Below are 15302 nucleotides of genomic sequence, written 5' to 3'. Positions count from 1 at the left end.
ATGCAAGTTCAACCACCTGTCCCATGGCTTTTCAGATGGTTGTTGCTGGCATGTCATTTCTGACATTTGTTTCTTCCACCTGTTTTTAAAATCCTCCAATTATGCCTCTCTCCCTTTTTTCCCTGGGATATTGATTTAAATGCTATCATTACTTGTGAAAAGTTTTGCTAACACATAACCTTCATCCTCTCTGTTACAGTTCTATATTCACTGTGACTTGTTTTACTTGTAGTAGACAATGTGCAGAACAAGGAGAGGCATTGATTTCCATCCTTCTCTTTAGTTGTGTATTGGAAGACAGTTGTTTTTTGTCACTTACCCCTTTTGTTTTTTTTATATATAGTAACTTCTTTTCGGAGTTTCTACATGACTTTGTGCTTGTGCACTTTTGTGTGTAATTTTTTAATGTATTTCTAGGTTTGCTGTGTATATCCATAGCTGAGAAGAAAAATGTAAAGGTTGTCTTCTTCTGCTGTATTTCCATACATCTATCTGTCTGCATACAAATCCAGACACGTAAGTGTATGGCCAGGCCACAGCTTTTTGCATTGTGAACCTCCTGAGTTGGTCCCTATTCGTCAGTTTTTCAAGGTTCTACAGGTATCTGTATACCATCTACATGTTAGTTTATGTTCATGTCTATACAGGAAGGAAGGTAAACACCTTTCAGACCTCTTCCCTTCCAGACCCACATGATTTTGTCTTTTCTCGGAGCAGTATTGCTAGCTGACAAAAGAGATAGGCAAAAGCTAGCTCTGTGTTCTAACAGCCTCAGGATTTCTTATCAGTTTCCAAACATACCCAGAATAACGATTTTCCTTCCTCCTGTGCACTGCTTGCCAGTAAGCACACTGGCAAAACACCTAGCAGTTGGAGTGGGAAAGGAAGTGGCTGTGCAGACGTCAAGACAAAAAGTAACATTTTCTTCAGGAAACAGATGGCTTGAGCTAGTATTTATATCTCTCCATATATGTTAGACAAATGTCTATGTCCATGTTACAAAATTGGGAGTATCTGGAAAATTGGTGATGCATTGTTAAAATGGTGCAAGGAGGGTGGATGGTGGATGCTGTGTATGTAGCACTCCTTCTTTATTTGGAAGAGGTTGTGTGACGTATTAAGAACCTATCTGATTTCTCCTGGCTGCAGTTTCTGTGCTTGGGTCAAAGTTACATAATGACCAGTCAATATAACTAGAAAAATGAGTATAAATGGTGGGCAGTATGTCTGGTGTATGCAAGAAGGTGATACAGTGGTGATACTGTGCAGAGGCAGAGGATGAACTGCAGGTTATGCAATGTTTAGGCTTTTTCACTTGGGTCATTTATACTCAACATAGTTCTGTGTTTGACAGACATTTTGGTTACAAGGCATGTGCTATACTTACTTCTTATGCACAATTGTGTACTTACCTGCAACCTCAGAATGCATTTATGAACAGGGAAATGAGGTTATACAAAAGCTAATTATGTGGCAGGATATACCTGTGTATATCATGTACAGTTAGAAAGACATTTCTGAACTTACAATAGGAAATGCAATATAATTTGAGAAATTATTCCAACTATGTCATTGAGAAATAATTTAATGACAGAAAATTAAGCCTTGCAGTTTGATGCTGCAAATACAGGGATTACATTTTTCACAGACCTTTCTGTCAATTTTTCATCAAGTAGGTTTTTAAAAGGCTAGGAAATATTTCAACAGTACTGGGAGCTGAATCTTAGTCTACATGCAGCCAAAAGTTGTGTCACTATGAGATCCATTAACTAATCCATTAATTTACACCTTGGATATGATGTGCAGGCATTTTTACTTTTGAGTGTGTTGCATGGCTGTGTTCTGACATTGCTGTAATGGTAGATGGTAAAATATGCAACAAATCAGTTCTCAGAGAACATGTTTCTGAGACAGTTACCATTTTGTTATAAATAAGTGGATGCTGGAGTATCTTTTTACTGTTATGCTGTCAATCGTATTTTGTTATGCCATTGATTTTATGTCAGGTTGATGTTATGAAAAGGTTTTTGAATGACAGTTACAGTGAAATGAATATTAAATCTAAAGTGTTTGTCTAACTTGTCTCCATCTCCTTCATACACTAACTATGCTGACTGTAGTGATTCATTAGTAATCTACTAAACCAATGTATTTACCCTCTGATATGGAGACTGAAAGGCAAATAAATAAAATATTACTAGAATGCTGCTCTACTAATGCAGGACAAAGCATAGCTCACCATCCTGCTGAATAAATGAAGTACCATAATTGCAGTTTTGATACTTCATGTATTCATATGCTGCCCATCTCAAATACATGAAACAAACAAATGAATCAGCCAACCATGAAAAAACAATGCTTCTAGCAAATTATTTTCATTCTTCAAAAGAGGAGAGCCAGAGATTACATGGAATTACGACTTTAGTACTGCTCTCCAACGCCCTATTTATCACCGTTGGTACGCAACTACAAGACAAACACTAAGAGGTCTTACTATGTCACCTTTAGGGGTGACAGAACATGAAAAGCCATTCTTTGTATCTGTGGTGTACACTGATATAGTTTTATTAAGAAACACATTGGTTCTCTGCCTTCTTTTGATCAGAAATTTCTGAATCGACAAGGAAGGAACTTTTCTGCCAAGGGCTGTAATCAAAAGGGTTAGTGCTCCTGTTATATGATGTCCAGTTAAAAGGTGTTTTCTGAAGATGTCTGCAGGAAAATCCACAATCAGCACTTCTGTCTCTGGGAAATGTTTGTGTTTTGCTGACAGAAGCCTGACTTAGACTCATGCCAGGAGGGATCTGCCTGGAGGATTATAAACCAAACAGGAATTATCGCACCTGGATTCTATAGCTACTAAGGACACAAATATGCAGAGCACATGCTTCAGCCAGCTGAAGATCCCAGCATCAGCACTTCTGTAACAGGCATGACATCAGAGTGTGCCACGTGTAGGTGTTGGGGCCTTAGGTAGGAAAGAAACAAAAAATTAGGAACAATGAAATCAGTAGTTTATACACCTTCTCCAGAGATAAAACTCTCCAGATACTACTTTTTATACTTAAGTTGGCCTCTCTTTTGCACTAGTTAGCCCTGAAACTGCCTTCTGTCCCAATGTGCTCAGGAACTGTGGATAGCTATATGAACAGCACATGTAGCTCTCACACAGCCCTCTCCAGCTGTATTCAGTTATCCAATTATCTGGGATAGGAGTCTTCGACACAAGATCAATTACCTAGCGAATATCTTTAACCACAGAGCCTGAACATGTTCTGGCATCCCAGTCCTATCTCATTGTGTAATCTCTATTGCCCTACAAAACTTGCATAGTTTGATTCACTGTGTGCTGTATGAGAATATACTTTGTAGAAATGCTACCCTGCAGAGAACAGGTGACTTCTAAACCCTCAGCCTCTGGAACAGGTGATTTATTTCTTCGAGGATTTGACAACATTTACACCTTGGTTTGTTTCAAATCCTTTCACAGAAGTTCAGTTTTATCCCCTGCTTCAGCTAGATGCTACAGATAGCTAAGACAGACTTTACACATCTTCAGTCAGTTCAGATCACTCAGCAGGATTGCTGCTTCTGCAACTCACATGCCCAGAGTCAATATGCTTCACACTCTCAAAAATGCAAATTGTCAATTTGTTTTAAGCTCATCTACCAGATACAGGGTCTCTCCTTGTGCTCTCTTTAAGCACTCTGGCAATTGCAGCACATGTGTCTCTTCTCACTTTGCATTCAGATTTTTCATATGCACACAGACGACATGAGGCCCAGTTAGAGGTATTGCTGTTCCTGGCACAGAGATATTTTTGGAGGTTTGGTTGTTTCTTTAAACAACACAGCTCAGGTCAGCTAGAGTGCTACGTTTATTACTTTAGCTCAAAAATCAAAGTGTTGCCAAGTCACAGATAAGAACTGTGGAAAGAAACTCAGAATTTCATTTCTGTAAGTGCATGCTTTTTTATTTTTATTTATGGAGTGTTGTGGGCTTTTGGTGTTGTGTTTTTTTTTTTTTTTTTTCTCTCCCTCCTGATCTCTCAGTTGGATTTACTTCATCCAGTAGTACTCTGTGGTTTTCCAAAGCCTATAAGCAGGGTGCCTGGGACATTCAGTCATCTTGTTCCATGGTGGCCATATGGCCAAGCGTGACATCACTCTGAAGAGTGACGGAAACAAAGACATTTATCTCACTTAATTAAAGGTGTCCAAATACTAAGTAACACTTACAAGACCTCTACTACCTCAGCTTCCCCCATAGTAGGACTGGTACTCCTGTAAATATCTGTAATTGGTAGGATGAATCACATTCATTAAGTCCCTCTCTCATCTCACTGATGAGAAAGGAAGACAAATAGTTAAGATAAACAAAGCAATAACCAGGCAAGATCAACTGCATAGAAGGGAACTACATTGTACTTAATCAAAATCCTCTTTTGTGTCCACATTATTTACTTATTAGCTCTCTAATTGCAGTAGTTTAATTGACATAATCTAGTAATTTTTTATGTCCCTGTTCACTGCAGGAAAGTTGGAACTAGATGATCTTTAAATGTCCCTTCCAGTCCAAACCACTCTATGATTCTGATTCCCTTTGTGATAAAAAAACTCTTTGGCAAACTTCTTATGACTTCCCTGTGTTATATTAGAACCATCAGTGAAATAAATTCTCGTGTATTTGGATCCTTCTCATGAAATTGTAGCAGTTGTCAATCAGAAATAGATCAATAGAATAAAAATAAAACAGATATATACATAGATATCTGATATAAATAAATGTGTCAGGTAAAGATTGCCTAGTAGTCTGCTTTTGGATGTTGTGCTGTATGACACGTTTGCACAGTGTACTCCTAGTTTACCAGAAATGAAGCGAATTCTGTTAAAGATCACAATTTCTCTGAAAGGTTCCAAGAACATTCAATAGAAGGATCATGACAGCTTTGAGAGAACATGCACTGGGTCTTAGCAGATTACTCAGTAATTCAAATGGAGCTGAGCACATTGCCAGTGTTCAGCAAGTAACAATAAATGGTAATTTAAAATTGCTTTTATTTTTTCTTTTCATTTCTACACATTTTGAAGCTCAAAAGGGACCTCTAAACATCAAAGCAATTCTTGATTCAACTGCTTGACTGAACTGAAATCCTGGTACTGGACATTGTCTCATTATTGTCTCACACTGAAAAGACCAACAAAACTCTTAAAGCTTAAAAGATGAAACAGTGAAGTATGAGAAGTATCTGCACCCAGTGTGTCCTATTAACACCACCTTTATTTCCTTTTTACAAAAAATAGAAATAACAACAGACAAAACATACTCAAAAAAATCAATGCTTTTGCCTTGGTCTCTTTGAGGAGCTTGAGCAGGCAGAGTCCTAGCTGAAACTTTGACAGTATATGCCATTGACAAAGGGAAATAAAGACAATATATCCATGCAAGACACAAAGTACAAAATGTGTTCTGTGGCCCAACAAACATTTTGGAGGTTGCCTGTGTCATAACAATTTTCAAATTGTTACTTTTGTTCACCCATGCTTTTACACAGCACAGCTTACAAACAAGTTACATATACACATATATCATAAAAAAGTTTTGTATATGGTCTAACTGCTACAAATTAAGGCATCCTAACAGCTGCTGTTTTGCTGGTGAGGGATATGTCTCATATTAGTGTTTCAAAAGGATATATTTCAGGTATTTAAAACAAAGTGACACATCATGATATGTGGTTTAGAGGAAGAATTCCTGCAGCTCTGGCTCTTCAGCACTCTTTTGATGGTCGGATTTCCAGCTTTTCCTATTGATGTCATCATGCCTGGAGAGAAAAAGAAACAAATTACTCATGATAATACTAAAAATATAGAGGGATTTGTCTTGTGTTTGTTTACCCTGTTTTATTCTACTTGCAAGTATTGAACTTTGAATTGATCTCTTTGGGTTTATTTCTCTAGGCATGTACTGCTCAAAATGTTTTTTAATATTGTGGATTCTTACTGACTTTCTTGTAGGTCCTATTCTGAAATAAAAAAACCTTGAAACCAATTGGACAACATGAAGGTTTTTTGAGTCACAACATTAATTAGTACACTGTCACAATGTCTTGGTAATAATGGATGGAATTTCCAAAAGTTCTTTGTTCTTCAGGGGAAAGTACCATAGGGATAATAAGATCCAACAACCATCATTAGACGTGTAGTTTGTTTCTAATTCTACCTGTAAAGAAATCATCTAGTCCTTGTTAATAATTATCAGGGAGAAATAAACATTTTCAGAAGGTGATTCATTGGACTTGCTTTATGTGTCTGCTTAAACAGAAGATGGTGGCAAAAAGCTATAAGAAAAATGGCAAATAGTAGTTCTCTTTCTGACATGAGGCCTGTAACTTTTTACATTGTAATTTAGGTAAAATCTCAGTTCAAATCAATAAGATTTTATTAGGTACATAGATAAGGATAATTTCCTTATAGTGTCTTCATTTCCACACTAGGTAAACCTAAAAAAAAAAAAAAAAAAGTATATCTATTGTGTATGGGACTCAAATGACAGCTTGTCAATTAAAGCAGAAAAATGAAACACTAAATATTTGTAACACTCATTTTCTTCACTTTCTATCATATGTCCTTGTTCTAAATCCCCAGTATATCCCCCCTCTCTTCATTTGACCTTCCAGCTGCGGGATTTTTGATTAAGCACCAAGCTCACAGGAACTTTCAAACAGGTTAAAAGGTTCATTGTTAATTATTACTGCTGAACAGTAAAACTCCTACAATACAATCATGACTAACAGGTTTGTTGCTGCAAAGGACGAATACTAGCAGGAGGTTAAAAAGCCACAGCAAAGGGCAACAGCATGTGCAGAAAAGTTTGCCTCAAACTAATGTACTTGTAAGCCTGATTCTTGTAAACCAGAATAGCTTTATTCCCGTCTGCAATCACCAAAGAGCCAATATCCTGAAGAGACTGATACTTAGGATGCTTAGTTAACCTTCTTGTTACTTCAGAATTTAACAGATGCTGACCTTCTCAGGGACCACAGTTGTGGGCCCTAGTAAGAGGGCATGAAGCATCATGTTAATTTAAAATCCCCTTTGATCAACTAGAAAGAAAAAAAAAACAAAAAGAAGAGATGTAGAATTGCACTAGAGGAGGTAGAATTTGTAGGACTATGTTTGAGGAGGTAAGAGAGGAGCACTTTACTCTTTGCCAATAACTAGTTTTTGGCACTTAACATGCTTTACAGTTATCAACAGTATGTTTAATGTTAACCATGGAGCTTTATTAAAGGATGCTTTCTGAAGCTAAGATAATTTGCATCAATCAACTACTGTATTAGATTAGACTTACAGAGCCTAAAGGCTCTTTGGATGAGTAGCACATGTAGAGATTCACTAGGCACTCCAAAGACCCTACTTTGCAGCTCTACAGTTGCATTGTCATGTCAAAAAGAATAATTTTTAGCTAATGCAGATGTCTCTAGCTGACCTAAAGATGTGCCTGCAGATGTGCCTGCTGACCTAAAGGAAATGTATTACCAATATTAACAATTACTAACCAAATTTCTTGTATCTTCTGGTGCCTGTATCACCATAGAAATATTAAACATTACCTCACACAACAGGCACTCATACATGTTCATAACAGTTCACAACAGAACAACTGTAAATTGTCTGGGATAAGGCCTATATTACTTACATATTGATTTTATACTCTACTAGTTTGCCTAGTGACTATTTTATTAGACATACAGATAACTATCCTTTTTCTACAGTATATATTTGAAGTTGTAATTTATCCAGCATTAGGTCTGGCAGTGGGATATCTGTTAGGTTAGTCCCACTTAACTATTTTAGAAGCATGCCCAGTTTACTAGCTGACAGAAACCTGATGGTAGATTCTGCTGACTGCCCCTGACATATGGAGCAATTTTTGCTGTTGATAGCTGCAGCTAATAGAGGGGTTTGTATTGATATGGTGAGTTAGTGCTTACTTTAATGTACTGCAGATCTCAGATGATTTAAAGTGTGGGAAAGAACTGTCTATTGGCATACATGTAATATGGAAGAAGTGCAAGCATTTCCTTGAAGCTGTAATATGCAAGAAACTAGCCTATCCTACTGAAAGTGAAAAAAATATCCCAACCCATTCTGCGCATATAGAATTTACTTTAAGGCCTTAAGAAAAACAGTGTGTATCAAATTATAAAAGGACACTAGAAAATGTAATACAATCCTCTACTATCAAGCTGTGGCCAATTTGAAAACGTAAAGTACAAAGCCTTGACATAGTTGGATATTTTGAATGAAAAAAAAGATACAGCAAATGAAATAAACAGAAGGTGAAGAAAAATAAGCTGGAAATGGGTGGACAGGAATGTTGTCTGACTGAAGGTAGATTTTGTATAATGACTTCAGATTCCAGAAGAAGCTACAATCTACAAAAGTTTAAAAACTAAAGACTGTACTGTTTCCCAGAAAGGTAATTTTCCAAAATAGCTCTGAAATGGTAATTACAAAGTCTCTCCAGATCATCCAGGGAAAATTCAGACTGTGTCCAGGGGCTTGTAGTGCACATGATGGTGATATTCTTCTATTACTTAAACTTTAGACGCCAAAGGGCAGCATGCAGGGACCCATTTTGCCATTCAGAAATCCCAATGTGTGCTAAAACGCATCATGAAGGCTGGCTTAGAAGCTGTAAGAGCCTTTAGGTGTGTGTTCTGATCTGGGAAAATCTACATCTACCACTCTTACGTGATTTTCGGAAATCTCATGCCACAGACTGGCATGCAATTTGTCCACTTCTGTCTAACCTGTGGGTACAATAACAGCCTCCTCAAGCTGTGCCTCTAGTACACTCTGCTCCTTGATTCCTACTCTTTGATTTTCCACATGCCCATGGCCATGGGGGCAGATTCAGGACTTGGTGCCTGGACCAGCAGTGTGTAGAGGGATAGCCAAGAGTTCAGGTCAAACTTCACCCTCCCAGCAGGTGACTCTGTAGCTCTCCAGTGGCAGTCAGACTGTCCGTGTTTCTTGCTAATTCTAAGGAAATGCCATGCTGCCAGGGATTGCTCACACAAGAGCATTTACACAAGGCAATACCGAATTACAACAACTGGGTACATCTGGGAGGTGGCTCAAACATAAGGACAAAATTAATGGTTTTTTATTACTTGATGGTCTGGACAGGCAGCTGAGTGTTTTGACTGGAGGCTGCCCACTGATGCTCCCTCAAACTGCTGCTGTGCAGTTCTCTACACTGGAATTTCCCTCTTTGCTTTCAGGAGAGAATGAAACCTCTCGGAAACCTTACAGTTCTGTTCCTGGTTTCACATATACTGTGCCAATGACTTAGAACAAGACTCCCATTTCCATTATGGAAATTGAGATTTTAAGTATGGGAAGGTCCTGGCATCAGAAAACAATTGAACAAAAGAAGTTTTTAGACATTTAGAAAAGAGTAACTTCAAAGTAATTTAGGCTTATGAACTGCAGAATGACTAATTTATAATTTTCCCAGAAGGATCTTCAAATGTATAATTTTGGTGTGAATAGCAATCATTTCCAGGCCTAATGAAATGAAAGGATTGATACCTCAGTTTAACAGAAAAAAAAAACAACCAAACAAACCTTAACAAAAATTTGTGAGTGTTAAGAGTTAAAAAAAAACATGACAAGTACTGTTTTAGAAAGCATTCGCTTATAAAATAAACACACATTTTTTCAAATGTTGTTTTTTCTAACATGTCTTTATGGACTCTGAGGGACTGGTCTCTATCTGCCTGAATAGTTGAATAGTCCTGATGCAACACATATAAATTAAGAAGTTTGAGCACAGTTAAAGTTATCAGGCTTTAAAAAAACAGATTTAACTCCGAAGTCTGAGGGAAAGTATGAAAAATGTGTGAAAATAGGAAAGCACTAGACAAAATACAGCATTCTGCCCCGTGTTCTCTGTACTCTCCATTTAGAGATGAACTGTGGTCTTTTTGGTCTCCTCATGAAAGGAAATTTAATTTCCATTCTCATCTGGTATTTGACTTTCATTCAGCAAAGGCTCGATACTAAGCCAAAGTGTGCTATACTCCCTGGTGGATTTATGAGTACGTATACTTTGTATACTTGCTTGGAACTGAAACCCTGTAGCCAGTTCAATGGTGACATCAGCAGAAATCCATCAAAAATTTCTGCTTTTCTAGGAATTTAGATGTTCATCTGGTCATCTATTTCCCTTCTTGTGCATCAATCAGTTCCAGTATTTCAGTTGTGAATAAAGTTAGCAAATACATGCAATTTGAGAAAACAAAGCAACAGAGATGCTAAACACCACCATGCATAAGCACATACCATGCATAATTACACAGAAGTTCTTCATTCAGCGTGCTAGAGGAAAGACTGGTGTAGCTGAAGTAAGGACCCTAAGGAAGTACAATATTGTATCGGTTAAAAACATGTACTGAACTTATCGCATGCATAACACAGAAGTCTACCAAAACATGCAGTCAAACAGCCACAAAAACATTTTAGCATTTCTTTTTGAGTTAGTAGATGAGGCTGAATCTGTTACCTTTTGAGATGTGTGCTGTGGTCCTTTGCATTGGTATAAAAATATATTCTTTCCACAATTTTGATGTTGGCAACAATAACATGCAAACCTGGCCTTTTCACAGACAACATGTGTTTTACAGGACAAGCATGCAAGTGTCAATACTGTTAGAATTACCTCATTCAGCTCTTCAAATTTCTAGGGAACCATTAAAACTGCTCATGACCTTGCAATCTATCAGAACATCCTTGAAGACAGACTGTCTTTCCTTCTCTCACTATAAAATCTGGATCACTCTTTTGAAAAATAATTGCCACTGTGTTATGAAAATATTTTAATCTTAAACTAGTAGTTCAAATAGATGGTGCATGTCTTTAAAGGTTCAGATCAGTAGTTCACATTATGATTCTGAATAAACTTTAATACATGCAGACCCACTTCAATTTAGCCTATTAGGTGTCCTTTGAATTTTTCATTTCACTTCACATTCTGCACCAACTAGTCTTCTGGCAGTGCCCACTAATATGGACTGCTAACTGTTTCTCAGTTCCCTCTTTCTACTGTTTCTTTTCCATACTCATTTTGCCTCCTCCATGCCTAAATTTTTCCTGTGTTTTTTTCCTATTACCTTGTCATACTTTTTACAGCATATAATTCACTGTTTCTCCTCCTCCTCTTGGCCTGCTTTATGTTCCTTTTTTCATCTTGAAATTATTCTTTTGCCTCATGTCCTTCCATCCACCCCTTCTCTCCCACATTGTCTTTCACAGAGGATTAAATCATCTACCATTCCCTCTCACTCAACTCTTTATTGTATCTCCAGATGCTCACACTTGTCCTCTCTGCTTCACAAACAATGCATTCGCAGGATTTCCTACCTCTGCCTCTTTCATTCAATAGCTCTTCCTTTCTCTTGGAAGATACATTTATTCAAAGTATTTTCTCCTTTCTTTTGAACAAAAGAGCTAGCCTCCTAACTTGAGACATCCCTCTTTCTGTTGGGATCCAGAAAGGGCACCCTGTTGACCACAGAGAGGGGGCGATCTGGATCCAGTACATTTTGCTACAGACCAACTATATGCTCTGCCAGGGGAAGACTCTATGTGACGAGGAGAGGATGGGCAAAGAAGGCTGGCTACTGACAGCTTCAACACCTAAGGGATGGCTGTAGCTCCCACAGAAGCAGGAAGGATCATTTCTGCTATTTTTACTCTTTAGATTCTATCACTTATTTTTATCCTGTTGGACTCATCAGTCTTGGCTGTAAGACAAGACAGGGCTAGTCCTTCAGTTATTTACTCCTCAGAAATCCCATGGATTCAAGTGTGACATTCTCACTGTACAACTTGTCAGTCAGAGCAACATCAAACATAATTTCCAGGTGAATCATGTCTCTGTGGAAAGTTTTCAACATAGAACATGTGAATCATGTACACTGAGAGTACAGTCTGTACGCAGGCAATACCTGCCACCCCTTCCAAAACTAAAACAGTGGATGGGCTTTCTACAGGTCACATACAGTAAAGTATTTGTGTGCGTCATTTTGCTATAGAGAGGCAGGAAGAAGAGGCTGTCAAACTTATTCATTACTTAGAAAAGAGGGAAAAAAAAAAAGCCTTCCTCCTTTCAGTGCACTCACTGGCTTGTTTCTTCCTTTTGTGACAGCTGCTGGATTTCCCTTGCTGTCTGCTGTCTTCCTTCCCAGTGAGGTAAAAGGCAGCGTCGATGAGGTTTTGATCAGGTTCACTGTTTGACAGTTGTTGTTGTTATTTTGGTTGCCACTCAGGGTCTCCATTATGGACCGAAAGGTACCAAAAGGCCTTTTCAGCTGATCCCCCACTGGCTCCCCAGAGACGGGTGGAGCCCGTATGAGCCCTTTGCCCCGGTCTTTATCCTTTTCCTCATTTAGTTCTGACTCTGTTAGCTCCACCTGCATGACAGGCTCCTCAAAAGTTACTCGGAGTTTCAAATTTTGGGAGGTTCTGCGCTTTGAAGATGGAGACTTGAGAGCACTCTTAGGGCTGGTGGCAACCTTTAGAGCTGTGGCACCATCCATACCGGACGAAGAGTTGTCTCCACAAAACTGGCTCTGAGGTACAGTACCAGACTGATACAGGGCTTCATTATCTGGGTCACTACTCTCTGAAGTTGGGGAAGGACTGTGGCCATCTACAGACTTAGAGACCCTGATACCAAAAGGGAAGCGGCGTCCTGCTGCAGAAGTGTGTTTCTTAATCATCAGATGCAAACTCTCTGTGCTCTCAACACTCTCCACTATGGGCTGAGGCCTTGGTTTGTCAGTTCTTTTCACGGGGGTGTTCTTGTGGTCCTCGGAATTAGCTGAGTCTGTGTCAGATTCGCTGAGTGACCTCTGCATCAGTTGCCTCAGTCTGGCTAACTTCAGCTCCCTTTTCTCTGGCAAAATCTTCTTCACATTCTTGGAGGATGCATGAGCATCCTGAAATTCCAAAGTCAGCTTTTCCTGCATGCAGACATTTTCAGAGATTTCCTTCCCCAACAACTGGCGCAAGATTTTATCTGAGTCCTCAACTTTTATCTTGCCTCGAGTACGACTAGAAGTTCCCAAGCTGCCAAGAATCTGAATCCCATCTTGGGTGTTCAATTTACTTCTTGGTGGAGACAATTCATCTGCTTCAGATGGTTTCCACTGGGGTTTGCCAGAAGCAGGAGATGATGGTGAACTTAAAGAAAAAAAGAGGAGGAAATATCACAGCAAAATTAATGCACATATAAAATGTGAAACTGCCATTTCCAGTGTACATGTCTGTCTCAGGTTACTGTTACTTTTCCTCTTCATCACTACTCACATAGAATTCATTATGACATGTTATGCCATAACAAAGATTACACAGAGAAGGATGTATCCTTACTTCCACTTCTAATTAGGAGTTGAGTCTCTTCACTTTCTTTTACAAAGAAAACTCCTTAAAATTGAAACTTAGAATAGTTATTTCAATGCCAAAGATGACTTTCTGAGGAAAACTTCAGAGAAACTACTGTTTCCTATTTGTGGGAGTCGACACGTTTTAAAAGGCAAAAAACCCCGCAAGGCAAAGTGCCTACTATATAAGTCACATCCTAATACAAAAGTAGCTTATTCTAAATAATGCAAAAGTACCAGCTCTCTGCACAGCAATGATTTCATAAATCTAAACTTTATCTGGTATTAATAATGGCCATATAAGACCTCATAAGAAACAGGGTCATTTGCACTCAAAACCTTTTCAGATACGAAATACTGAAAACCATGAGAAAGGTGATGTGAATTTATTTCAATACTATTAGAATAATAAATTAAATTTAGAACTCCAAATGTTATATAGTGAGGAAACGGCAGTCTCCAGTAAGTCTGATTTGCAAGGAATGTAAATTTCAGAGATCGTTTATTTCCCCATGACTTATGTCAGAGCTCATAGTAATCCACATTATTACTTTAAATGACATCTTCCCTAAGAAAGGGCAAAGTGACAAAATTAAGGTTAGTGTCAGGCAGCGAATTAATTTTTTTTTTTTGCAAGCAACTTTTACTCTGATGAGTCTATATAGTCTATATAGTTCTCACAGTGTTCAAAATTCACATGTCTCATCTTCAATTCATTTTGTGCTTTTTCTTCTGTGGCAAATGGAAATGGACACTGCAGAATATGCATATATCTAAAACAGATATTCCTAGTAAGGGGGATAGGTTCTCTTAGATCTGCTAGTGGCTTCTTGGAGGATGATAATATCCACAGGTGAGTTCTAAATGGAAGGGAAAGTAGTAGCCAGCTATGAAATAAAATTTTAAATAAAAGACCATCATTTTTAGAGTGACTTAACTAAGAAGATGGTGAAACCTACCCTTTTACAGGAATAATGAATGATAATAGATCTGCTCTCACCTGATCTTATCTGATACTGAAAGTAAAACAGTCCTGGTTCTCACTAGTACTCAGATGCAAGACCACTTGGAAAGACCAGTCAGTAAAAGTCACAGAATGCAAATGAGCTGTAAGACAGTGTTTGGTCCCTTTGTTCCTGTTGAGCTGGCAGACAGGGACCATGATTCTAAAAAAAAGGACGAAACAACTCTTTCCAGCATGGTTTTCTACTTCAATAAGAGTTTGGAGTTTATAGCTGAAGTTCCTTTACACAAACGAATCTTCAATCCCAAAGTCTTTGTTATCTACTTCTGTAACTATTCATACTTGTCTGAAACACTGACACATGAAATTCAGGGACATGGAGCACCTGTCCAGAAAAGAGCCTGAGATTCTCTGAGAACGAAAAAAAAGCACTCACTGATCCTACGAGTTCTTACTTGATGAACCAAAGCTCTCAGCATCAATGCCTGCAAAAGCGCTTATGCTGGCTTTACAATTGAACACATATGTAGCTCCCTAACAACTCTAAAAAAAGGAGAAGCACCATATATGTCTTCCAGAGAGGAAACTGAGTTATAAGGTAAAGATAAACCAAGTCCTATTTGCATGTGAGTTACTTAATTACTTTTAAAATCTTCTTCAGATTGCTATTAGAGAGATGTTGTGTGCTTGCTTGACTTCCATTCACCACACTGGAAGTCTATGGCAGAAGTCAGAGAGATATGTTAGCAGACTCCAGATTCAGTTCTCTGCCTTTACTTTCCTCTTCTTTATTGTTACAGTTTGTGTCTATTTCTGGGACTTCTGACAGGATCTGTTAGCAATACATAGAATTTCTGGAGTTTTGACTTTTTATAGAAGCT

At 38.2% G+C, this 15302-nt stretch overlaps 1 protein-coding gene across 2 annotated transcripts in view; it reads right to left on the bottom strand.

The window, feature by feature from the left end:
• Positions 1-5263: 5263 nt before the first annotated feature.
• The window catches only part of SNCAIP (synuclein alpha interacting protein), a 91183-nt gene continuing 81144 nt past the window's right edge, over positions 5264-15302 (bottom strand). Inside the window, exons 10-12 of one of the 2 annotated variants that reach the window (XM_082074088.1) lie at positions 12195-13257; positions 10357-10427; positions 5264-5825 (exon numbers count right to left, since the gene is read on the bottom strand). In XM_082074088.1, coding sequence (XP_081930214.1) covers positions 5741-5825; positions 10357-10427; positions 12195-13257 — 1219 coding nt within the window. In that variant the 3' untranslated portion in view covers positions 5264-5740. The remainder of the gene's footprint in view (positions 5826-10356; positions 10428-12194; positions 13258-15302) is intronic. The other variant, XM_082074087.1, reaches the window with a different exon arrangement.

The sequence above is a fragment of the Streptopelia decaocto genome (genome assembly GCF_964273445.1).
Source record: "Streptopelia decaocto genome assembly, chromosome: Z".
NCBI classification, from domain to species: domain Eukaryota; kingdom Metazoa; phylum Chordata; class Aves; order Columbiformes; family Columbidae; genus Streptopelia; species Streptopelia decaocto.
This window is presented reverse-complemented; position numbering and strand designations above follow the sequence as displayed.